Here is a 26,925-nt window from a genome sequence, read left to right on the forward strand (position 1 = left end):
TGGGAGCCGGCTGAGGTGGTGGCTGGGGTGCACTCCCTTGTAGCCCACGGAGGCGGGAGCCAGCGCATAGAGAAGGAGGCTGTAATGGCAGCCCCGCCCCTCCCTTTGCATGCCACTTAACAATGGCGCTTTGCTTCTGTGGCAGGCCTGTGCTTCTTACGTGAACACTCCCAGTTGCGGCTGTACCACACTCCAGACCCTTCAGGCTGTCTCAGCGCAGCCAGCAGCCAGCCTCTCCCCGTGTCTATCCTCTAAATCCCGAGTTCCAGCACCCGCCCCCGCCCATACTAGCAGCTGCGCGTCTCACACTGGGGCGTTCAGGGCAGTGGCACGGACTTGTCTGTGTAGGTCTGTAGGTCTCTCTTTCTTCTGCCTACCACAAACTGGTTGTTGCGGCCTCCTCTGAGCCTCTGAAGTTTCTTTTCTGTCGCGGCTGATCTCCCCGCTGGTGAGGGGCCTTCCCAGGGTGTGGGAACTTCTCTCCTTTCAGCTCCCTCCCAGGGGCACAGGTCCCATCTCGCTTCCTCTTTTTTTTTTTTTTTTCCTTTTGTCCTTCCCAGTTACCTGGAGCTCTTTCTTGTCCTTTCAGGTGTTTGAGGTCTTCTGCTCGTGTTCACTAGGTGTTCTTTGAGAATTGTTACCTTTGTAGATGTATTTTTGATGTATTTGTGGGAGGAGGTGAGTTCCCCGTCCTACTACTCCACCATCTTGAGCTCCTAAAGTTTTTTCTTTTCTAATGGATGAGGGAGATCTTTATCCCTTAATGAAGAATGTCTTTTTCATGAAACTGGATTTCCAGTGTTTGCTTCAAGAAGTGAGAAGTTTTCTTGATTCCAACTCTAAATTTGTCCTGAACTAGATACCCAGCAAAATCAAATTATTTTTAGTGGATTGTCAGTGAGATTATTTTTTGTACTTGTGTGCAGTCCTAAAATTTCCCCGCTAGGTACAGCCAAGATGATAGTTCGGACTCCCTGCCAGTTGCTCTTCTCTACAGAGGTGCCATTTGTCTAATCTGGCTTTGAATTATACCAGGACTCTGAATCCAAAGCACACAGATTGCATAATTGTGTACCTAGACTTAGGTGACAATGACTTCATCGTACTTACCATAGCCAATTACTGTGTAGGTCAGAGTGAAAAGTTATGCTTTAATAGGACAGAGCACTATACATTGAAGGCTTAGCTTAACACTTATTTTTGAAACTGCTAGTCTTGTGTGAGAGGGCCAAACTCATACATTTTGGTCAGAAAGTGAGGTTTGCCAGAGTGCCTGCTTCCAAACACGTGTTCCTACTGCTCAGATCATTTCTTTGCCATTAGTGGCATTCGCTCTCTTTGCTTATTGCAAAGTTACCAAATGAGAAAACCACCTTTTTGCTTCCTACAGAAAGAACTACATTTCTGTTTCATTCCAGGTAAGATAGTGTGATGGTTCATTTTATGTGTCAGTTTGACTGGTCACAGGGTGACCAGGTTAAAATTTATTTCTGGGTGTGTCTGACAGGGTGTTTCTGGATGGGAGTAGGATTTCAACCAGTAGATTTGGTAAAGTAAAATGCTGCCTCCATGTGTGTGGGCATTACCCAGTCCGTGGAGGGCCTGAGTAGAAATGGCAAAGGAAGGAGGAATTTGCCCCTCTTTGCTTTCTGTCTGCATGCTTGAGTTGGGACATCTCATCTTCTGTAGCCCCCAGACTGGGTTTTAAACCATTGGTTCTCAGCCCTTCAGACTTAAATGCATTACCCCACTGGCTTTCCTGGGTTTCTAGCTTGCAGGTTGTGGGACATCTCAGCTTCCAGAATCATGTGAGCCAATTCATCATAATAAATCTCCATATAATATATATAATTAATATATTATTAATATATTAACTTTAATATAATTTTAATTACAATTTAAGTATTTAATATATTCATGTTAAATATAGTATATATTTAAAACATGTTTTATTATGTAATGTTATATGTATATTATATATATTAAATCTATATCTTTATATCTGTCTAGTCATCTCTCATCAATTTATCTGTTATCTGTCATTTGTCTATCTCTCCTACTGTTTCTATTTCTCTGGAGAACCCCTAACTAATATAGATTTTTACTTTTATTGTCCCCATTTTACAGTGAAGAAACTGGGGCAATGAAGAATATATAATACACGCAAAGTCACATAGCTTACCCTCAGAGAACTCTTAAAACACCAGACTATACTGCATATAAATAAGTTGATTAAAATTTGCTTTAAATTTAATATTTCAGGAACAAAACAAACACAAAGTAAGGAATTTCTGTTTTATATATATTTCCTAAATGATACCTAGGATACCTAGGAAATTCATTTATGTCTGTGATATAAGTTTTTTTTGGGGGGGAGGGTAAACAGAAGGTACAGCATATGAACTGAAACTAGAGTATAAACTATGGGTTCTTTCATTTAGAATCAGTCTTGGCTCCTTTTAAAAAACATTTGTGTTTCTCAAGCAGGAAATCAGACATCTTTGCCATAGCTCCATTTAAAAAATTGTGGTAAAGTATACAGCATAAAATTGGTCATTTTAATCATTTTAAGTGTACAATTCAGTTGCAGTAAGCGTATTCAAATTGATGTGCAACCATCATTACCACCCATCTCCAGAACTTTGTAATCATTCCAAACAGAAACTCTATATTCATTAAAAAACAACAATTCCTCATTCCTACCCCACTCAGCCTCTGGTAACCTCTATTGTATTTTTGGTTTATGAATTTGTCTGTTCTTGGTACTTCCTATTAGTGGAATCATACAGTATTTTCCCTTTTGGTCTGGCTTATTTCACATAGCATAACGTTTTCAAGGTACATCAATGTTGGAGCATATATCAGAATTTCATTCCTTTTTAAGGTTGAATAATAGTCCACTGTATGTACCTACCATATTTTATCATATCATCTGTTGATGCACATTGGGGTTGTTTCTACCTTTTGGCTCTTCTGAATAATACCTCTGTGAACACTGGTATACAAGTATCTGTTTGAGTCCCTTCTTTCAATTCTTTTGGGTATATATGTGAAGTAGACTTACCGGGTCATATATGGTAATTCTATCTTTAACTTTTGAGGAGCTGCCAAACTATTTTCCACAGTGGCTATACCATAATACATTCCCACCAGCAATGTATAAGGGTTCCAATTTCTCCATATCTTCACCAGCGCTTGTTATTTTCCTCTTTTGGGGGGGATGGTAATAGCCGTCTTAATGGGTACAAAGTGGTATCTAACTATGGTTTTGATTTGTACCTAATGACTAGTGATGTTGAGCATCTTTTCATTTGTTGGCCATTGTATATCTTCTTCAGAGAAATGTCTGTTAAGTCTTTTGCCCATTTTTATTTATTTATTTATAATTTTGGCTGCACCGGGTCTTAGTTGTGGCACACGGGATCTTCGTTGCAGCATGCGGACTCTTAGTTGTGGCATGTATGTGGGATCTAGTTCCCTGACCAGGTATTGAACCCAGGCCCCCTGCATTGGGAGCGTGGAGTCTTACCTGTGGGACCACCAGGGAAGGACCACCAGGGAAGTCCCTTGCCCATTTTTAAATTGGGTTGCTTGGGGTTTTTTTTTGTTTTTTTGTGTGGGGTTTTAAGAGTTCTTCATATATTTTGGATATTAATCCCTTATCGAACATAAAATATGCAAATATTTTCTCCCATTCAGTGTGATGTCTTTTCACTCTCTTGATAGTGTCCCTTTGATGCACAGAAGTTTTAAATTTTGCTGTAGTCCAATTTATTGTTTTCATTTGTTGAATGTCCTTTTGGTGTCAGCTCCAAGAAATCATTGCCAAATCTAATGTCATGAAGCCTTTCACCTAAGTTTTCTTTTAAGAGTTTTATCTCTTACATTTAGGACTTTGATCCATTTTAAGTGTTTTTTTAAATTTTTGATATTATTCCAAATGTGGGTTACAGTAATAGTTTTCATCATTTTGAGTCGGTTTTTGTGTATGATGTAAGATAAGGGTCCAACTTCATTCTTTTGCATGTGGATATCCAGTTTTCCCAGAACTATTTGTTGAAAAAACTGTACTTTTTCCACTGAATGGTCTTGGCACCCTTGTTGGAAATCAGTTGACCATATATGAGAGAGTTTATTTCTGTGCCATGACCTCATTTTGTACAAGTAGGAAATAGGCCCTATAATCCTTTTATAGGTATGCAATAGGTACTTTCTGGTAATGTAATATATATAGTACAGAAGGTCTATGCCAGAAGGGCTATCATATATAATAAAAGGATATGGTAAAAAAAGAAGAAAAACAAATACCACCAAAAAAGATTTTAAAGCACATTTTTATTATAGATAGGCAAGCGTGGTTTGCTGTGGCTAATAGTATGTTTATAATGGATGTACATGCTTTTCTATATACCAAAAGGTATAATATTTTTCTTTTAATACTTAACTAACACTTCTCTGACAATAAGGAAAGTCTGAACTTGCTGAGCCTATTTTAAATAGCAAAGGACTGTTTTTGTTTTCCTGAATGTTACTTTAAAGACTGGTAAATTGAATTCTTTTAGGTCCCAACACATTAAATTTAAGAACAGTGAAAGAAAATCAATGAATAATTACAAAAACATGTAATTTCTATGAAGCAGAAATATAAAGTTTTTATAATTTAAAACATCAGCAATTTCAAAAGATTTGCTGAATTAATTAGAACTTTACAAAATATATATACACAAAATATCATCCCAGATGATCATGGATTTTTAAAAATAGTATATCACAACCCCTAAACTCTAACCCAAACCTACTACTGGATGTAGCTGGCCTACAATTTTTTACAGCAATTTAAAAATAAAACAGTTAAAAAAAAACCCTCCCAATTCTCTTGTGCTTAAGCACCGGTTACAGTGTGCTGGCTTTGATTCTAATATCCACAAAGAGAATTTTAAAATAAAACAAGGACTTCACATAAATAATGTTTTACTTGTTATTATTAAGTATGTGACCAAACAAATTAAAATAAGTACTAACAACCAAAATATATCTTGATGTAACCAGTACATACACTCTTAAAGAATGACAAAGACGAATAAAGAAATAGTCTATGAAAGCCACAAGCACCTTGTTTTAGAAAGAGCATCAAGCAACACAAAAAGGCAACATGTAAGAGGTAGTGTATCACCGGCTAAGATGTATATGCCCACTGGGGACCTGAATACAGCTTAGTATTTGGGAAAATAAGACATATCAGACTGTGGCTTGCAATTTTTAGACAGAAGCATCGCACGTTTGGGAGCATTAGCCAGTATTGCTCCATAGTGCTTTGCGTCTCCAGCTGTCTAATGGGTACTTTGCTCTCAGACAGTCAAAAAATGTAGAATATCCTGAAGAATTCCATGTTTATAAATGTTCAGTTCTAGGGAATTCTCTAAGAAAGCTCAGATCAATATAATTTTTTAAAGAATTAAATACTTATAGTCCTTTAAAAAATGCCTCGTCTCCTTCTTAGGAGGAAGTCTTTTCTTCCTGAGATTCTTTAAGATTTAGCCAATGCTTTATTCCATGCATTTCATAATATCCAATAGTACCTTTCTGTCTATATTTTTCCCTCTGCAGCAATTACCTGGCCAACAGCATGAATTCTGAACTAATTCAGAGACTTTAGAGAAAGCATACAGAACTGCTTTCAATGTAGTACTTCCGTTCAGTTTTGAGATGAGGAAGTTTTTGTACTTCAATTACTGGAAGTTGATTAGGGTCCTGGGTGTGAAAAAGGAATTTTGCTTTATGCCAGCTGCCATCTTGAATCTGTAAAATAAGAATGAAATGCTTTAATCTGTAATTGTTTCATTAGCAGCAGACAGTGTCCTTCATAGACAATGTAGACTTATTTTAAGGATTAGAAATAATGAACAGAAAGTGCCTAGAACAATGCCTGGCACAGAGTAAATGCTCAAAAAACGGTAACAATTACTATGAATAATTGAAAATATGTGCTTATTCCTTTCTCTAAATGGCATTGTGTGTTCTGATTTTTCTTTTGAGGGTTTCTGCTTCTGTTGTCCGTGGATCATTGGACCAGATATGAATTTAAAAACTGCACTATTCCTAATATGAGTAATACCCATCTGTTTTGTGTTCCTTTATTTGGGAGTGATGTTTCAGGATGGGCATTTTTCTTGGATGAAAGGGAATGAGCTAGCTCAACCTCTCTGTACTTTAGGCAGGAAATAAGCAGAATCACTTCAGTAGAAGTAAATTATAATTACATTGAATCATCTTTTAGGTTTCTTTTTTTCCATTCTGTGGTTACTGTTTATATAGTTTCTTTCATTCCTCTCTTCCTTTCCTTCTAGGCCTTTCTGTTTCTCTTTATTACTGTATGCTCTTTTGTTTCTGGTAAATTCTGTTATGGATCAAAAACTGTTACATGATTAAGATTCAAGAAGACAAAATAGAGAAACACAGTTGACTAGTTTTGTGAAGCTTTTTAAACAGGAGTTTATTCATTTACTCATTCACAGAATTATCATGGTATAAATTTTAAAGTTTGAAGGAGCTTTAGAAATTATCTAAACTATAAATTCCATTTTATGTTAAGGCAATTGAAGCTCACAGAAGATAAATTACCAAAGTCACAAGCTTGGTATAATAACTAGAATAGAGTTCCCTGTGTAAGACACTGTCAGATTAACTTCATTAAATCTCAAACAATATGTGTTGAACACTAAGTACATTTGGCACAGTTGAATAAGATGTAATCCTTCATTTCCTTACAGTGCTTGGAAAATATAAAGATGAATAAATTAGTTCTGGCTTCTGAATTCTAGCAACTTACAAATTTACTTGGGGAGAGGAGAAACAGCCATAATATAAGACTGTATATGATAAATGCAACATAAATAATGTTGACAATGAGTGCTAAGTCCCTCATTTCCAACTGGAAGTGTCAGGGAAAGCTTTGTGAATTCAGAATTTAAGATGGGCCTTAAAGTTTACCTACAATTTCCACTTGGTTAGAGGGGTAGAGAAGGCACTTCAGAGAAAGGGAATGACCTGAATAGAAAAAAACAAAAAGTTGGAAAAGTAGAATGTGGTTGTGAAAATAAGCCTAGCATGGGGTTTAAGTGCACAGATTTTGACTTGGAACAGATTTTGATAGAAACCCAAGTAAAGCTATTCTCTTCACATATAAAATGGGAAGAATAAAAACCTACCTCACAGTATTGTGTGGATTAAATGAGTCTTCAGTTAAAAGTCCCTAGCAGTGTAGCATGGCATTGACTTTGGAACTGTACACACCTGGGGTTGATTTCTTGCTCCTCTGCTAATTAGCTGTATGACCTTGAACAAGCTACTTAACCTCTGTGCCTTCACTTTCTTACCTATAAAATGATACTAATAGGAACTTCTTCACAAAGCTGTTATAATTAAATAATGTATGCAGTACATGGTACCTGTCATCTAATAAGTCTCCAATAATTAGTAGTAGGAATTGTTGTTTTTGTTATTATTATTATAAATAGATCAGGTGGACCACACTTTAGGGTACACAGTCAGTGAAAGGTAGAAAGGTAGGTTTGGGGCCTGACTATTCTAACTGCTGAATAAAGAGCTGATGAGTTTTGATTGTGTTTCAGAGATAGTAGTGAGTCACTAAAAGTTTCAGGACAAAATTGTGAAAGTTAAATTAATTTGTTGGTAATACTGATCTCTTCACCTATAGAGAGTGAGCTGTATACTTCTGTTTGCTTATGATTTTTCAAATACCCAAGAGCTGTTTATCTGAAAATGAAATGTGAAAAAGTAAAGCACCCTAGAAATGGTAAGAGATCCTAAATCATGGGCTTCATAGTACACCAGAACAGGAAACCGAGCTACTTAAAGAAATTAGGATGTATGTAAAGTGGACAACCCTATACTATATAACAGGAGTCAGCAAACTCTTCTGTAAAGGGTTAGATAATAAATGTTTTAGGTTTTGTGGGCCATACAGTCTCTGTCACACTTGCTCAACTCAGCCATTGTAGTGTGATAACAGCCCTAGATAATAAACAAACGAATGAGTGTGGCTGTGTTCCAGTAGCATATATGTACGAAGACGAGTGCTGGGCTAGATTTGGTCTGTGGATTATAGTTTGCGACACCTACTCCACAACGTAATGTTTTAAAATTATAGACTCTTCACTATTATTTAATTTTAATAGGAAAAATGGGCTGTGATTCAAATACAGATTTGTAGGGTCAGTCAATCTGCCATTATGCCCATTATTTGGTATCAGGTATAGGGACTGACAAAATGAAATAAAGCTGACTTGCCTCTATAACCTGCCTTCCATGATGTAATGAGATGCAGAATCACAGTGCTAAAAATATAGGAAAGAAATCATTTGTCTATATGCCCTATCTGCCATCTGTCTATCTATCCATCCATCCATCGATCTATGATATAATTATTTCATATGGGGAATAAAAATTAAATTTATGTATTAACACCTGTTTTGCATATAAAACGTCATGGATGAACAATGGGTGTGACAAAAGTTGATATGATATAAGCAAATAATTGACTCTGAAAAATGTACGGTTATTACACATCAGGCACGTTAAAACTTACTACCCTTCTGTATCTGTGGTTTGCAATTAAAGTCTTACTCATTATATTAATTTTATATAGTTTTATCAATTTTACGTTAGTTATATTGAACAATTCTAAAAGTGCCATTCCCTTACCTTGCAGTCATCTGAAAGCACTTTAGGTTCAAGTAGAGTGTTTTCTTCGAAAATCTGGCTGTTCCATCCCTTGAAACCAATAGTCAATCCTGAGCCACTTGTCTGAGCACTTGTCCACACTGGAGTGTTTAGACAATGAATGGTGATGATATGGGTGGCTTCTGAGCTCAGTAAATGAAGGAAGTTCATCTGGACTTTTCCAACTCCAAACTCCAACTAATGTCATTGAAACAATATGCAAGTTATAAGATATGGCAATTGAAAGCCTTACAGTTTGGGGAAACCTGAAGAAAGTCTTTGACAGGCCAGGGGTGGGGCAGGGGGGAATCCCTGATTTATAGCATTTTCTGATTTCCACCCCTATGGTGGGAGTTGTAAATACTCCCACCATGGCTGGTTTTAGGCTATCAAGGTAGTGTCATTAAACATGGAGTTCACAAGAGACATTAATAATAGGCTCTCCTGAGCAGTATGAGCTGGCTTTAGCATACTACTAGGCTACTAGATATGAACAACAAAAAAAAAGGAGATACTTTGCATAATGTTATTTAAGATGCATTAATAATTTGTTGTTGATTATTGCTTAAAATTTTTTCATAAAAATCTGAAATTCTGTCTATACTTTCATTTGAAGATTTATTTTTGAGTTTCCAAAGATAAGTTAAAAGTTGTATTAATAAATTGATTAATTTTAACTATGAGAGCCTTTACAGACAAAGACAGAATCTTAGTCTTTGTGTTGCCAGCCCCTAATGCAGTTCCAGTCATACAGTGAGTCATCAGCAAATGTTTATTGCATGAATGAATGAATGTGTGAGCAATTATTTACTAATAAAGTGAACGATATAGGGCAACACTGGAGCAAGGAAGTATGACTGCACGTTTTCTAGGCTTGAACAAGGAAACAGATTTTTCTATAGCTTTAGACATCATCATCATCACCATCATTATTATTTTAGCATTATTCAAGCATGGGAATGGTCATAACATAAATGAATAGAAGTAGTTCCTACTGAGGAATTTATGTTAATCTCCAAACACAAAATCAGAGAAATATCAGTTATGAGGTAACAGAGAAGGAAAAAAAATAAAATGACAACAAAAAAGCAAAACTTCAGGGAAAGAAAGGAAAGGCAAAGGAAGAGTATAAAGATGAAAACATGGAAGGATCCTCATGAGGAATATTAGAGCTGAAGTAATTCAAATTCCTTCATTTTGCAGATGAGAACCACAAACCTGTGACGTATGTAGCCTTTCTGAGCTTTAGTTTCTTTGTTGGTAAAGCTGGTATAACCCCGACATGACAGGGTTGTTATGAGGATGTGAGGTGCCCACTGTCATTTAGCTAGCACAGCACCTGGCACAGAGTGGGCTCTCTGGTGGCTCACAGCATCATTCCCCAGGTTTGTAGGGGAAAAGAAATTAGAATCCAGGTTCCAGATTGCAAGTCTGCTGTTCTTTCCACTACCTGCACAGTCTTTCTCAGGTTGCATTTATGGATAGGAGAGATGGGAGAATTGATTCAGCCAAGGAAAGAACTGGAGTGCAGCTCCTTCATTTGATCCTGTCTTCTTTGCACACCAGTCTCCCCTTTTCTTCCACGATAATCCAAATAAAAATCCTGGGCTGGGGCTTCCCTGGTGGTGCAGTGGTTGAGAGTCCGCCTGCCGATGCAGGGGACACGGGTTCATGCCCCGGTCTAGGAAGATCCCACATGCCGCGGAGCGGCTGGGCCCGTGAGACATGGCCGCTGAGCCTGCGCGTCCGGAGCCTGTGCTCCGCAACGGGAGAGGCCACAACAGTGAGAGGCCCACGTACCGCAAAAAAAAAAAAAAAAAAAATCCTGGGCTAAACCCAGGGGAGTGAGGATGATCGTGCATAGTTTGGAAGCAGGACGATCATGCTGCTCCTCATTAGTTCCACAGATCCCATAGGAACATAAGAATCCGCCCCTCCTCTGCTTTGGGAAACAGTGGTGAATGGCTATTGAGATGAGCTGGTGAAACACCCTAGTTAACGAAGGGGAGCGTTTTAGGAGGAGAGGGCAGTCTAATGATAAGCAGCTGGGAGGGACTGACACACTGCATATTTTAGCTGCTGCCTTTCTGTGGTGGACAAAACACACAATAGGTCCGTGTATCAGTTCTTTGTCAATGAGAAAAGTTCTTGGGAAGGCCAAGGTAGTTTAACCAGAAAAAGAAAGAAATGCAGTTTTAGTTTCTTCAGTACATGTTGTAGGTAGAACTAAGCTTTAGGGTTTAGAAATGCTTGGTATAATATCCAGTGTTACATACCAAACTAACTTTCATTCATTCTAAACATTTGGTTTATAGAATTATGCTTGTAAGAAATTTTAAATAATATCCAGTGGATGTTTAGGAGAGGTTTTTTTTTGTGCCCAGTCACCAAAAATAGCAAGCTTTGTGGTGAAATTCCTCTTTTAATCATGATGATGTCTTTTTCAGTAAAACTTAAGGTAACTGATTACTGAGTACAAACACTGCAGCTGTTTGGGAGTTTTCTAATGAATGCATGTGCATAAAAACATATGTTTTACATTTTTAAAAGGAATTTAAAAAGCATAGTCAGTAGAGTAAGCCAAGCTAAGCCAGTCATAAAAATACATAATCAAAATGTCAAGATTTAACAGGATTATTTTTTAAAAACAAAAAATTTCTTCCTCATATATGGTAGAGCATATCTTGCTTCCATTCATAAAACTCATAATTATTTAAAATGAAAGAATTTTTAAAATCACTGTTTACTGATAGTGGGCAAGTACTAAATTCAAAACGTACCTTTGTCACAGAGACAGGAGATAAACATGTCTGACCACCAGCACTGAAATTGCAGAAAACCTCAATGGCATCTGAAGGGCATCCAAGATTTGGATCAATCCAGTATTTTCCTATTAATTTATTGTAAAACATAAAGATATTTAAATGCCATGCTAAAATATATTTGAACTATCCTTACAGATCATCATGATACTTTCAATATATTTTTTCACGCTTTTTCCTTTTAAAAAACTTAAATTATAAAGATATTTACATTTAGTCAAAGAATGAAAGCTGCAAGCATTATGTAAAACCAATACTGAAAATACTGTATTTTTCACGTACCTATCAATTTAAGGGCATTTTATAATTTTAATAAAAAATAACCGAATGGCTGAATCTGTTGCTTCATTCTATAGATAAGCGCAGCAACTTTAAGTGAATTGTCTAAAGTTACATAGTTAATAGAAAAGTTGAAATTAATATAGGATATGTGTGTATTTTTGTTCTATGTCATTACAGAGCTTAAAAATGAATATATATATTTAAAAAACAGAAACAACTTCTTCAGTCTCCCTGAGGAAAAACATATCTTTATGTGTAATATTGATAATTAAAATAAAAGGAATAAACATTTTTTTGTTTCCAGAAGAGAAATGTGCAATTAAATGGTTATTTTTGTGCTTTCTTTTCAGATCTGTAAGTGGAAAAAACTGAAATCTCTACAGCCAGTGTAAGCCTGCCAACCTTTGCCTCCATTGAGTGCCCAGGAGAATCAAATGGTGTGTAAAAGACTTCAAGACATATTCAGACTGAAAAGTACTGGGCTAGCGTCTTAATTCCGGAATAACAGGCTCAGAATACTGAAATAGCACCTTATTCTAAACGCAAAGGGCAGGAATTTTTGAATGAGATGGCCCTGCCTTCTTGCATTAAAAAGGCAAGACAATCAAACAGTATTTGTAAAATGTCATTTTCTATAATAGGTAGAAATCCTTGTTTGTTCCATTCCTATCCCACAGCAAAGATTCCTCCAGCTCATCCTGGGCTTCACCTGGTGTATCATTTTAGACTTCCACAACATCCTCGACTATTCTCCCCTCTACTATTCTACTAATTCTTCAAAGGGAAGACTTGTTGAATTGGTACTTCCAAGAGTAGGGGACTGTCACAGACAGTCCAGATAGCTGGACTCCATCCCAAGAGTTGCTGAATCATTAAATCTGGGATGGGGCTTGAGAATCTGCATCTAATTCTGGTCCACGGACTGTATTTGGAGAATCACTGATCTATTGATATATGGAAGAAAGGGGTGAAAAAGATCCTAATACCACCTCCATCCTGTTTTTTCCCATTTCCTCAGAATGTTGAACATTTTGTAGTTTGTAGAAATTATAGCTGGGTTTTTGTTTTTTTTTTAAACCAGGATCTGATCCAGGCTTACAGTCATATCTTGATTCATCATCTCTTCTCTTTCAAGAAATAGTTTTCTACTACTATGTGAGTGAATATATTCTTTATAAAACGTTTTCCTTCAAGCAAGGTCTCATTGTTACATGGGGTGGAATGCTTTGAATTCAGGCATTATGTTGTACAATGGTGAACTGGTAGGGGCTTCGTATTTTTTTCAGGGTATGCTGAGCTACAGATAAAGCACTATACCATAATACGTCTTTTATAGGCCTAAATGCTCTAACTCCAAATTGGCTCTCTTCTGAGAACACTGCTTCCCCTGCAGCTCTTTCAAGTTCTGCCACAGCCTCTATAGCATTGTGCCTGGGTGGGGAAGGGATCTTTCTTGCTCCTCGTTGCCACTTTCAGACCGTTCTCCCCACTTTCTCCCTAAAAACACTCCGTGGTAAAATTGCTGTCATTGCACTATGTCACCTGTTACCTCTTCCTGTTGCTATCACCAAATTTATTTCTTTGATGATTCTAGCTATCATTTTCAGAAAATCTATTTATAACCTAATTCTTCGTGATTTTCACATCCACATGGTTGATATTTGCAATACCGACTTCTCAGTGCCTCGAACTCTCTCCCACCAACGTTTTTGTACCCTTCTCCTGTCCTGTTTACTTTAATCATTAACTTATAAGGCCATACCCTAGTTTTTGTTATTACCTACAGCTAGATCTCCTCCACGATATCACCTCTTTTCTCATTCCAGCTCATTCCCTCTAGTGTTCTGACCCTAATAATTCTTTGATCTCATTAGGACCTACTATCCATTGACGCTACCACTTTTTCATTGTCCTTCGTAATCATGTGTTCACTTCTCTTCCTGCCTAGCTTAAAACCCACAGTCCTTTGCTATGATCATTTCCTTAGAGACTTCCTTAACATTCTTGCCCTGCCTCACTTCATTGTGCTTGTCTTATAAAATCCCAGTCCTGCATAAATCCAGTTTTGTGCCTAATCTGTGCCTGTACCTGCACAACTAAATGTGCCTAGAGAAAAACACAACTATGCTGACTGGCCTCACTTTAAATTTAAATGTTTGAAAGGCTGCCAGACAGTACTACTATGTTTCCCTAGTTCATTTCCTCTGTCACTTTCATAGTTAACCATTTGAAACCTCTTCCTATCCTCTCAAGTTAACTATACCTTTCCTTCATTCTTATTCTTGACTGATAACCTTTCAGTTTCACTGAGACAACTAAAGCAAACTGAAGGAAACTTACATAAGCTCCCTTTATGACCTTTACCCATCTATCTGTACTTGCACACATATATTCTGCCTTCTCTCTTATTATTGTGAATAAACCGTGTTCCTAAATAAGGTTTACCTTGTCCGTTAAACCTTCCATTTCAAATTTTTCCTCTTATTTTTTCTTTCGAGTCAGCTTCTGTTGTCTGCTGTTTCTGCCAGTTCTCATTCGTGGTGTTTTGTCAACTTGTGTGCTTAGTTATCATTGATTGTGTGCTGGGCACTATATTTGAAAAATTATTTGTGGAAATAATTTGAGCCCTAGGATGATATTATCTTTCATAGAAGAGTTTTGTTTGTTTCTATCAGGTATGAGGGGCTACTAGCAGTCTGGAATCATCTTAATCCAAGTTCACAGTTTGAGATTTTCTGAGCCATCTTGACGATGTGAAGCTAGGCTGCAATCTGTACGAATATCTTTTCTTTCCGTTTACTTTTACTCTTAAAGTGGAGCCCTTTGAAAGCCTAAGTCCCCACCTTTTGTGGACTTCAGATTCCAACCTTTGACCAAAAGCACTACTCAGTTTCTGAACACACCCAGGGCAAAAGTAGCTCTAAGTATGTGTTCATCTCTCTGCTGTCTTTTTCAGAATATTGGCTTGAAAGTCCCTCACTACTTTGTCAGTATTTGATGCTTTTAACTTAATTTTCAAAAAGTTTCGTCAGGCAAATTGAATTACCTGCTTCATTAATGGGAGTGGAAACTCTCCAGCTCCACCATTTTCTCTGAAAACCTGATACAGTTTTAACTGCTACCATTCCTCTAAACCGCTCTTGCGAAGATCATCAAAGACCTTCCCGTTACTAAATCTAGTAGCCTTTCTCAGTCTTCACCTAACTTGACATCGACCCAGCAGATCCCCTGCTCCTCAGGCAAACATTTTCTTCACTCCACATTCATCTAGTTCTCCTCTTATCTCAGTGATAGCTTCTTCTTAGTCTTCTTCGCTAGTTCCCCCTCAACTCCCTGACCTCTGTAAACATTGGAGAGCTCTAAGGCACAGTTTTTAGAACTCTTCTCTTTTCTTTATTTATCTGTTCTTTAGATAGCCTTAAACAGTCTCAGGGCATTGGATACTGTTTATATGCAAGTGACTTCATAAATTTTACCCCTAGCCAGGACCTCACACTCCTGAGTAGCCAATGACCTACTTGACATCCTTACTTGAATGCCTAACAGACATCTCAAATTAAATACATCCAAAACCGAACTCCTGATCTTGTCTCCAAACTTGCTTCTCTATCTCTTTTGACAGCAATTCCACTCTTCTAGTCCCTTAGTCAAAAATCTTAGAGTCATCCTTTATCATTCTATTTCTCTCATAACCCACATCCGAATTACCAACAAAAAACTGCTGGCTCTACCTTAAAACATAGCCAAAGATTTGACCATTTCTTATCACTTCCCCACCACCAACTCTAGTCCAAGCCATCATCATCTCTTACTGGATTATTTCAAAAGTCTTCTCAATGTCTCCTTCTACCCTGTCCTCATATTTGCAGTACAGCACCCAGAGTAACATTTTAAAAATTTAAGTCAAGTCACGTCATTCCTTTGCTCAGAATCTTCCCGAGGCTTCCCATCTTATTCAGTAAAAGCTGGAGTCTTTTGAGTAATCTATAAGATCCTGTATAATCTGGTTTCTTGACATCTTGACTTCATTTCCTACCATTCTTCCCCTTATGCACTTTCTTCCAGTCACGTTGGCCTTCTTGCTAATAGTAGAACATGCTAAGTACACGCTCAGGTTCAAGGGCCTTGCGTTTGTTCTTTCTTCCTGGAAAGCTCTTTCCCCAGATTTCCTGTGGCTTGTTCCCTCACCTCCTTCTGATATTGCTCAAATGTCACTTTCTCAGAGATGCTTCATCTACCTACTCTGTTTACCACTTCACCCCCCACCCTACTTTCTGTCATATCCCCTCTTCCCTGCTGTTTTGTGTTTCTCTACTGCACTTACAATCTCCTAGTGATGAAAGTATTTTTGGGCATAAAGACCTTTCTGATACCTTACAAGCCATACCACTTAGCTATTTCTCCTATGAGGAAGGCAGACCTTGAATTAGATTTCAGTAATTTGTATGTCCTGTAGTGTCTTTGTTCCTTTCAGTTCTATAGAATTGCATTTTTATACCCTCAAATATGGGAAAGAATCAAATTTGAATTATTGTAGGCAGCTATAACTGTAAATATTATTTGTTTTTGTGATAATCTAGGGCAGGAAATATCTATAGAAGTTAAGCATTTTATTAATATAAATAAAATGAATATTTTCACTATACTTTATTCTAGAATGGAAGATGTTTTTGGACAAACATGTATTTATACATATATATGTATATGTGTATGTGTATAAAATAAAATATGGACTACTATTCATCCTGCAGAATTAAATAACTTAGTTATTTTCAAATCAGCATATATGTCATTGTGTGTTAAGACTAGAGTTTTTACCAAAAAATGATAACTACTAATATTGATTGTACAGCTGACCAGGTAGACCCAATAGAAATTAAAATTAAATGACATGTTGTAGCAGACAGGGTTTCCCCTACTTATCATCAGATAGTGATGGTTCTTCCACTTGCTTTAAACCTTTCCTTGATGGTTCTGTTTTTGCACCTCTGGCTAATGGATTTGGGGTATCAATGTGAGGATGAGAAAATTCCAAGAATGACAAGCCACTCCATCTTTATAGTCACTGATACTGAAATGAGGCACTTAAATTCCATTTTATGTAAAAACTAATTATAGAGGGTGTGGTAGAGAGGGCTCTATGACCTCTTCATGTTGCCATAAGTCAGGCTGTGCAGTGGAAAACCTTTTGTAAAGTGAACCCTTGAAAAAGGATACTTTGACCTCAGAAACATGTTTGCCTCTTTGAGTACGTATTTGGTTCTTGATGTTAAAATGCCTCTGCCAGGGATTTATCAAAAATGATAAGGTTTGGAATAAATACACCGCAAATCTCAAACACACTGAAACGATGAAGCAAAATTAGATATCAGAGTTTAAGGAAACCAGTAACTTACCATCTGATACTTTGTGTTCACAGTTAAGCAAATCTTTGCAGATTCGTGCTGGGTTATCTCGTGTGCCAAGAGGATTCTTGATGCTGTGCAGTAAATTGCTAAGGTAGTTCAAGGTTTCGAATATCTCTGCACTGTGGTCAATTAAGGTCACTTCAGTATTCTGGTAGCTCTGCCAAGTCATTGTGAGAATCATATTAGCAAAGAAGCTTGGAGTAGTCATTACCAGCATGTAACCCAAATGATCAACACGGAGCAAGGCAGAAGAAAAATGTACTCCTGTTGTGTGCAAGGAGTTGGGAGCAGGATGTAAAGAACAGTTTATATTTAACTATAGGCATATTTGTATGTTTTATTAATCTTGATCCTAATAAAAGCTTAAATTCACACTCAAAAGTCTAGTTTTCAAGCTGACATAAAACTTAGTTACTATGCCTACTGCATAATTTGAAAAAAAACTATATTATGAATAAACAGAGCTTAAATAGGAAAAAAGAGTAGTGATGATAGATAGATCCCATTTTAAGAAATGGCTAACTTCATTTAACTGTTTCTTCTATAGTACCAAATTCTTATTTTAAAAAATCCTTTAACAATATTATATTTTTGTTTTAAATGTTTTCCTTAAAAAACATCTGATGCATATATTTCTGTTTATTAAAATTGCTTACTTTGTCCTTAAAATTTTTTTCATTACTTTTAATCTCTTTTAAATACAGGCTTTGAGATAAAGTCACATTTGGGCCTCTGAAAAAAATTTCTGTTTAATTTGTAGATTGAGAGTGCTAGTGTAAATAAAGCCAGATATATTACCTCCATCTGTAGGGCAGTATGTGATTCAATCAGGGCTTGAATAGCAGCATTGATATCCATTTGTTTCTGTGTAAAACAAAACCATTTGAGATCAGCAATAAGATCAACACTGAGTGCTCTAAAGTAAAGCCTATAAATTCTGAAAGCACTGCTGTTAAAGTATACTAGACTTATTATCTAAAAGGGGTTTGTAACTCTTATGGTTAGACAGATCTTGCAAGTATTGCCTGACTATCCGAAAGGACAATATGCTGCTTTCATCCAAATCTCAAGTCTCCTAATTAAAACAGGACCAAAGTCTAGAGTTCTCAAATGAAAAACTATTTGTCTCTGCTGCATGAAAACACACAAAAAAGTTACTCACATGGAAGAAGAATGAAATATGATCCCCTCAGTTAATAAATTGTAAAGTGAAGAATAAATAACTGTAGTAATTTTTAACAGTTACATTCTTGGAAGGAAAATAGAATAAAATATTACTGTCCTGAGGTAGTCACCACATTAGTTTAATCTGATACTTCTGCGGTCTTAAAAACAATTTCTGAAGTTGGAAAAAGTATCATTAGTCCCAAAAGAAATAATACATCATGAATCCAATCTCCTCCTGCATTTAATAAAATATATTTTTAGAGAAAGACCCAACCTAACCATTAGTAAAAAGTCTTTTCGTATTTTATTTTTTAAAAAGCTTGGAAACTAAGAAGCATGAGTTGGGAGAAAGTTCTGTGAAATGGCATCTGTGTGAGCAAATCAAGCGATCTAATTTCTTTCAGAATGATTGTACTGCTGAGATATCTTTTTACTTGGCAGCCCATACAATAGAAACTCTTTTCAACAGATCTCTCATAACTCATGGTTGGTAATTTGAAAAACTATTTAAAATGATGGGACAATCAACAAAATGTACTCATCTTTGCCTCAACATGTGGTTTTCATATTGGAAAATACTTGACTCATTCTGCATATGTACACTGCCAAACACATATTGAGGAAAAAATGGTAAGCAAACAATACAAAACAAAACAACCTTGCCCTTGTAGAGCTAAAGTTTAGAGGTCGATAAAGGCATTAATCAATCTCAAAAATACACATTTACAAATTGTGATACGTGCTATAAAAGAAAAGTGCATGGACCTATGAGAGAAATTACGGAGTATGAAATCTGGGGGATATAAGAGATTTTTGGAAGGACTAGATCAGCATAGGCTTCCCTGAGGTGGTGATATTTGAGCTGAGATCTGAAGAATAAATATGAATTGTTAGGAGAAGGGCTGGGAGAGCTTTCCAAGCAGAGGTAACAACTTTGCACAAAGGCAGTGAGATAGAAAAGCATGGCCTATTCAAGAAGAAGAAAGGCTTAGCATAAAATGTTCTGTGCAGATTAAATAATTCTGACCATCATTCTTGCAAGAATTGGCAGACTTTGGACATGGCTCACAAAAATATATTGGGACTAAATATGGGCAACTGAATTAAGTAGTAAACAATAGCCACCTTTATATTTTCCAGTTTGTGGTTAGGGCTTTGATCTTAGAAAAACTAGCAATAAGCAGTTCTCAGGCGCTTCAGACTCAGGACCCTTTTGTACTTTTAAATATTATTAAGGGCTTTAAAGAACTTATATTTATGTGCATTACAGCTTTTGATATTTAACATAGTAGGAATTAAAATATAAATTTTAAAACTATGTGTTAATTGCCTTAAAACAATAAATCCATTATATGTTAATATAAATAAACATTTTTTTAAATGAAAAATAACTATTTTCCAAACAAAAAATTAGTGAGAAGAGCGGTACTGTTTTACACTTTTGTACATCTCTTTAATGTCTGGATTAATAGGAGATAGCTAGATTCTCATATTTGCTTCTATATTCAGTCTATTAAAGTGTTACTTTAGCTGAACTGTATGAAGAAAATCCAGCCTTAAAAAGATACGTAGTTGGAAAAAAGATTATTTTAGTATCCTTTTCAGATAATTGTGGATATTCTTCTTTGATATTCTACCAGAACTTGATAAGTGGTAGTTTCTTGAAGGTTAGTTGAAATGTGAAATCTGAAACCATATCTACAACGTATCTATTTTATATTCTTTTATATTAAAATCTATTGATCTATCTTAAACTTTGAAGAATCATTTACCAATGCATGATTTTAGTAAAAATCATGATTTTGGTTAAAATCATGCATTGATCATTGGAAAATAACGGTTCATGAAATAATGCAGATTTTCCAAAGACTGACACATTTCGTTATGTCATATCAAAAGATTACATTCGTTAACATCATCACCAATCTCATCAGAAAAATGTAAGTACTGGTAAGTTGTCAAACTTGTAATAGATACAAGCATTCCTCAATTGTTATTGTTGCTTGAAAGTTTGAAATTTACCATTGGTATCAAATTGTCAGTTGTTTTCCTTGAAATGACAGGCTCACTTCATTCATTTTCAAGAAAATATCTGCCAAATACTCATGTCTGAATAACATTATCATTCTGTCAAGTAAAAATGGTGTTCCATGAAAAAAGCAGCTAGTTCAGTTTGCAACTGAAACAATTCTACAAGTGCTTGTATTTGAGGCAACCATTGTACTTCAATATGCAGAAATGCTTTATATGTTCTTCCATTTCATCACACAGAGTATTAAAAAGATGTGTACTAAAGATTAGAGACCTAGGAGACAGCAAAATGGTGGCATAATGACCTCCCAGAATTCTCTCTTTTATAAAAGCAATGAGAAAACTGGAAAAAAAATGTAAGAATGAAGTTTTTCAGAATTATAGAAATTAACAAAATGCTTGCAGCAACCTGGGGAGCATTTATGAAAAATAGCTTAATTTCAGAAAGGGCAGTGAGCTTTGTAAAGCTTTAATCTGTCCTATTCCCATGCCTCTCTTTCCAGCTCTGTGGTAGCCTTGAAAACCAACAGCCTGCAATCGCAGTGAAAACAAGAAGCCTGGAAACCACAGGAGGGAGCAGAATGGGGCTGGAGTTGCTTCAAAGCCTTATTTCCAGCGAAATGTCATTATTTGACCTTTCTGGTGGTTCCCTTAAAGACTTGCAGGACTGTCTTTATTTTACCTGACTCAGAGCTCACTCAGTGCAAAAAGTCTTTCCCAAGGAACATTAAAAAAAAAATTTAGATGGAATTGTTTAACTTTGTGGCTACTGGAAACATTAGAAAACAGTCGGGGCAAACAATAGGCTAAGAAAAGCTAGGGAATGAGATGTCCATAGGGATTCTAAAAAACTCTGACATATTCCTGGGAATCTAGAAGTCCATGTACATGCATAGGGCTGTGCACATGATCAGGAAAAACATAAGAAGGCCCTAAGTTCTGTCTTCTGGCTGACCTTCAGGCTCTGTGAAAATAGGAAATTAAAACTCGGGTATAGTTGTCAGTTGCCTGGCTGAGCACTGAAGGAATGCTCCAACATGCTCACAGAGACCCTTGGCAAAAACTGGGAGACTTCCTGGTTCTGGCATTTAAGGAAATCTCTCTCCAATCCTTAGCTGACCACTAAGCTAACTGAGTAGAGACTTTAGTGGTCACATATGTCAAGGAATACAGACTTTATACCTTTAGGAAAAGTCACTAAACAAACAACAAAAACAACAAGGAGCAACAATAAACACTGAGGCTGGGGTGAAGAATTTGACTTCCAGAGATGCCATTTTATATTATTCAAAATGTCCAGTTTTCAAGAAAAAAATGACAAGACATGCTGAGTAACATTAAAGTATGACCCCTATACATGGGAAAAAGCCAAGCAATCAATAGAAATAGAAATTGTCCCTGAGAAAGCCCAGATGTTGAACTTAGTAGACAAAACTTTAGCTATTTTAGGTATGTTCAAAGAACTAAAGTAAACCATGTCTACAGAACTAAAGGAAAGTATGAAAAAGATGTCTTACCAAATAAAAAATAGAAATTATAGAAAAGAACCAAGTAGAAGAAGTTTTGTAGTTGAATAATAACTGAAATCAAAATTTACTACAGAGGCTCAACTGTAGATTTCAGTAGATAGAAGAAAGAATCAGTGAACCTGAAAACAGTTTATTGAGATTATCCAGTCAGAGTCATATAAAGAAAAATGAAGCAGAAAATGAACAGGCTCAGAGATGTACAGGACATCATAAAACATACCAATGCATGAATGATGGGAGTCTCAGAAGAGAAGAAGAGAGAAATAGGGGTAGAAAGAATATTTCAAAAAATAATGGCTGAAAATGTGCCAAATTTGATGAAAAACATTAATCTCCACATCCAAGAAGCTCAATGAATTCCCCTAGACACATCATAATCAAACTGTTGAAAGCTAAAGACAAAGAGAGAATCCTGAATGCGAAGAGAAGAGTGAATCCTGAATGCAAAGAGAAGAGACTCATCATATCCAAAGGATGAGATTTTTCATCAAAAACCATAAAGGTGAGAGGCAGTAGGATGACATATTCAGAGTGCTGAAGGAAAAAGACTATCAACCAAAAATTCTATATCCAATAAAACTATCCTTCAAAAAGGAGGAAAAAAGATATTCCCAGATAAACAAAAGCTGAGGTAATTTATCATTAGCAAACTTCCCTAGAAAAATAATAAAGGGAGTCCTTTGGACTGAAATAAAGGATACTAGGCAGAAACTTGAATCCACATGAAGCAATAAAGAGCACTGGTAAAGATAACTATACAGGTAACTATAAAAGAGAGTATAGATCCCAAACAGCCAAACAATCTTGAAAAAGGACAACAAACTTGGAGGTCTCACACTTCACTTTCAAAACTTACTACAAAGCTACAGTAATCAAAACAGTGTGGTACTGGCATACAGACAGACGTATAGACCAATGGAATAGAGTGCAAGAATAAACCCTCACATATATGGTTAAATAATTTTTGAGAAGTGTGCCAAGGCCATTCCCTAAGGAAGGAATAGTGCTGGGAAAATTTGATATCCACATGCAAAAGAATGAAGTTAGACTCCTACCTACATCATAAACAAAAATTAACTCAAAATGGATCAGATAATTAACTGTAAGAGCTAAAACTATAAAACTCTTGAAGAAAATATATGGGAAATGCTTCATGACATTGGATTTGGCACTGATTTCTTGGAGATGAAACCAAAAGCAAGGTAAAACAACAACAACAAAACCCTGATAAATTGGACTACATCAAAAACTTCTGTGCAAAAATCAACAGAGTGAAATGGCAGCCAAAGGAATGGGAGAAAATATTTGCAAATCATATATATGATGAGGGATTAACATTTAGAATGCATAAAGAACTCCTATAACTCAACAACACAACAAAAATAAGCAACCCAATTCAAAAATGGGCAAAAGACATTTTTCCAAAGAAGATATGTAAGCCAGTTTCGCCAAAGAAGATACATATAAGCCAATGAGCACACGAAAAGATGCTTAACATCTGTAATCATCAAGGAAATTCAAGTCAAAACACAGTTATCTGCCACTTCACACCCCTTAGGATGGCTGTTATCAAACAAGCAGAATATAACAAACGTGAGGGAGGATTTGGAGAAATTGGAACCCTGTGTACTATTGGTGGGAATGTGAAATGGTGTACTTGCTATGGAAAACAGTATAGCAATTCCTCATAAAGTTAAACGTAAAATTACCATATGATCCAGCAGTTTCATTTCTGGGTATATATGGAAATGAATTAAAGGCAGGGCCTCTTTAATCCATATGGAGTTAATTTTTGTGTATGGTGTTAGGTAGTGTCCTAATTTCAGTTTTTTACATATAGCTGTCCAGTTTTCCCAGCACCACTTATTGAAGAGGCTGTCTTTTCTCCATTGTATGTTCCTGCCTTGTCATAAATTAGGTGGCCATTACGTGCGTGGGTTTATCTCTGGGCTTTCTATCCTGTACCATTGACATATGTTTTTGTGCCAGTACCATACTGTCTTTTTTTTTTTTTTTTTGGCTGCGTTGGGTCTTCGTTGCTGCTTGTGGGCTTTCTCTAGTTGCGGCAAGCGGGAGCTACTCTTTGTTGTGGTGCTTGGGCTTCTCATTGCGGTGGATTTTCTTGTTGCAGAGCATGGCCTCTAGGCCCACGGGCTTCAGTAGTTGTGGCACGCAGGCTCAGTAGTTGTGGCTCATGGGCTCTAGAGCGCAGGCTCAGTAGTTGTGGTGCACGGGCTTAGTGGTTCCATGGCATGTGGGATCTTCCCAGACCAGGGCTCAACCCCCTGTCCCCTGCATTGGCAGGAGGATTCTTAACCACTGTGCCACCAGGGAAGCCCCATACTGTCTTGATTACTATAGCTTTGTAGTACAGTTTGAAGTCAGGGAGCCTGATTTCTCCAGCTCCGTTTTTCTTTCTCAAGATTGCTTTGGCTATTCAGGGTCTTTTGTGTTTCCATACAAATTGTAAAATTTTTTGTTCTAATTATGTGAAGAATGCCATTGCTAATTTGATAGGGACTGCACTGAATCTGTAGATTGCTTTGGGTAGTAGAGTCATTTTCACAATGTTGATTCTTCCAATCCAAGAACATGGTATATTTCCCCATCTGTTTATGTCATCTTTGATTTGTTTGATCAGTGTTTTATAGTTATCTGAGTACGAGTCCTGTGCCAAATGTAAAATAGTTAGCTGGTGGGAAGCAGCAGCGTAGCACAGGGAGATCAGCTCGGTGCTTTGCGACGACCTAGAGGGGTGGGATAGGGAGGGTGGGAGGAGGGCTCAAGAGGGAGGGGATATGTGGATGTATATATGCATATGGCTGATTCATTTTGTTGTGCAACAGGGTCTAGCTCAGTATTGTGACGCAGTTATACTCCAATAAAGATATATTTTTTAAAAAAGGCAGGGGCTCAGATATTTGTACACCTATGTTTATAGCAGCATTATTCACAGTAGAAAAAGGTGGAAGCAACCCAAGTGTCCATCTGGATAAACAAAATGTGGTATATACATACAATGGAAATTATTCAGCCTTAAAAAGGAAAGAAATTCTGACACATGCTACAACATGGATTAACCTTGAAGACATTATGCTAAGTGAAGAAAGCCAGACAAAAATGTTCAAATACTATATGCTTCCACTTATAGGAGGTATCTAGAGTAGTCAAATTGATAGAGAGATAGAAAGTAGAATGGTAGGTTTTTAGGGACTGGGGAAGGGAGGAGTGGGGAATTACTGTTTAATGGATCAGAGTTTCAGTCTTAGATGATGAAAAAAGTTCTAGAGATGACTGGTGGTGATAGTTGCACAGCAGTGTGAATGTACTTAATGCTACTGAAGAGTACACTTAAAGATGGTTAAAATGATACATTTTATGTATATTTTACCACAATTAAAAATAATAAGTAAATAAGTATGCTCATTATCCCTTACAGCTAACCATCCCACTTCTGGGAACAGGTCTTAGAGATATTCCACAAAATATGTATATGGACAAGACATGCATACTGTTTGTATTAGGAAAAAGATTGGAAACAACACCACCCATGAATAGAGGACTGGATGGATGAATAAACTGTAGGATATTCTTAATTGAAATGACCATGGTTCGTTTTCTTTGAGAATGTGGCAATGAAGAATACAGTGACTTTTAGTAGATTAGTAGTGTAGCATTTGGTACTAGATTCAAGCTAAGGTACTAGCAATTTTAACCACCAACAGTACAAATGTCAACTCAATGAAAAAGGCAGGGTTTTTTCCCCCACAATAGGCATTAGAAAGAAAAGAATGTCATAAAACTCGGCTACTCATAAAATTTTTAATTCCTATAATGCCAGTGTATTCCCAAATCCTAGCTCATGCCTGGCACATAGTAGGCATTCAATTTGCTGAATTTATTTTTTCCCAAGGATAGCCTTTAGGGAGGGCAGGCCCATAGAGATGGTATTAAGATGATTTGCCTGGGAAGTCATTCAGCAACATCTAAGTGTCCCCACCTAAGTGTGAAACTCTCATTAGGTCCAATAAGGGAATCCAAAAGAAATACCTTCCTCCATGTACTCTAGTTAGAACATATTCTCAAATGAAAATCGCTTATAAAAACGTGCACCAAGAATAAGGAGTTACCAGGATTAGTGGGACAAATGAAAGAAATTAGGAGGATTCATTATACCTTGAGGGGACGTAATATTCACAGTTCCTTTCCAATTTATTTGAGTAAAATGCAGATCTAGTCTGGGCACCCCAGTACTTTAAGAAGTGTTATTTTCCAGCCATCTAAAATTTTAAGATCACTCAATGGTGAAAACATTTATGGGGTGGGAACTGATTTCAGGTCATGCACCTCTCTATGGTAGAGGAAATTGCTTGTTCTAGGGAACTAGGATGATACCCGCAGCTGCTGCAACCTCTCAATTCACCAATCCAGGTTTCACAGCTGACCCATTAACTGGTATCATTAAGTTGAAAATTCCTTATCTCATTTAATGATTTTCAATTTTTACTATTTCCACTCCCCACATCACACACACACACACACACACACACACACACACACACACACACACTCCCCCATACACCCATCCTTTATCCCACCAACCATTTGTGGTTAACTTTGACATCCTGTTGTAATTTTTTTTTGGTCAGTTTCTAAATATCTTACCATGTGCACTGAGGTCTGGTCATCACCCTGATAATATCCTCAAATTCAAAAGCACCATCAATATATATTCCTTTTCCTGAAACATTGCTTTTTAGCTATTCTACTTTAGGAACTTGAGCAAGTTACTTATAGGTCTTAAAAAGAGGGGGCTGGACTAGGTTAGAGGTTTTCAAACTTTTTTTATCTTGACCCATAGTAATAAATACATTTTTATATCATGATAAGGTTCACACAAACATATATTTAACTGAAAACGTTTACAAAACATATTTTTCCCTA

General features: G+C 36.7%; 1 protein-coding gene and 1 long non-coding RNA gene across 8 annotated transcripts in view; one reads left to right on the plus strand and one right to left on the minus strand.

Annotated features, from left to right (window-relative positions):
* The window catches only part of LOC137218932 (uncharacterized), a 213,334-nt gene that overhangs the window by 36,921 nt on the left and 149,488 nt on the right, over positions 1-26,925 (plus strand). For 2 of the 4 annotated variants that reach the window (XR_010940928.1, XR_010940925.1), the window contains exons 2-5: positions 12,197-12,283; positions 12,928-13,001; positions 17,266-17,345; positions 20,956-22,483. This is a non-coding gene — a long non-coding RNA (uncharacterized lncRNA). Of the gene's footprint in view, positions 1-12,196; positions 12,284-12,927; positions 13,002-17,265; positions 17,346-20,955; positions 25,584-26,925 lie in introns of those variants that run through there. The other 2 variants (XR_010940927.1, XR_010940926.1) reach the window with 2 other exon arrangements.
* Positions 4,316-26,925, minus strand: part of COL24A1 (collagen type XXIV alpha 1 chain) — a 431,777-nt gene continuing 409,167 nt past the window's right edge. For all 4 annotated transcript variants that reach the window (XM_067726773.1, XM_067726774.1, XM_067726775.1 and 1 more), the window contains 5 exons: positions 18,053-18,118; positions 17,243-17,411; positions 11,523-11,632; positions 8,725-8,940; positions 4,316-5,799 (listed from right to left, as the gene is read on the minus strand). In XM_067726773.1, coding sequence (XP_067582874.1) covers positions 5,653-5,799; positions 8,725-8,940; positions 11,523-11,632; positions 17,243-17,411; positions 18,053-18,118 — 708 coding nt within the window. In that variant the 3' untranslated portion in view covers positions 4,316-5,652. The remainder of the gene's footprint in view (positions 5,800-8,724; positions 8,941-11,522; positions 11,633-17,242; positions 17,412-18,052; positions 18,119-26,925) is intronic.

This window comes from Pseudorca crassidens, chromosome 2 (assembly GCF_039906515.1).
Source record: "Pseudorca crassidens isolate mPseCra1 chromosome 2, mPseCra1.hap1, whole genome shotgun sequence".
Lineage (NCBI taxonomy): Eukaryota > Metazoa > Chordata > Mammalia > Artiodactyla > Delphinidae > Pseudorca > Pseudorca crassidens.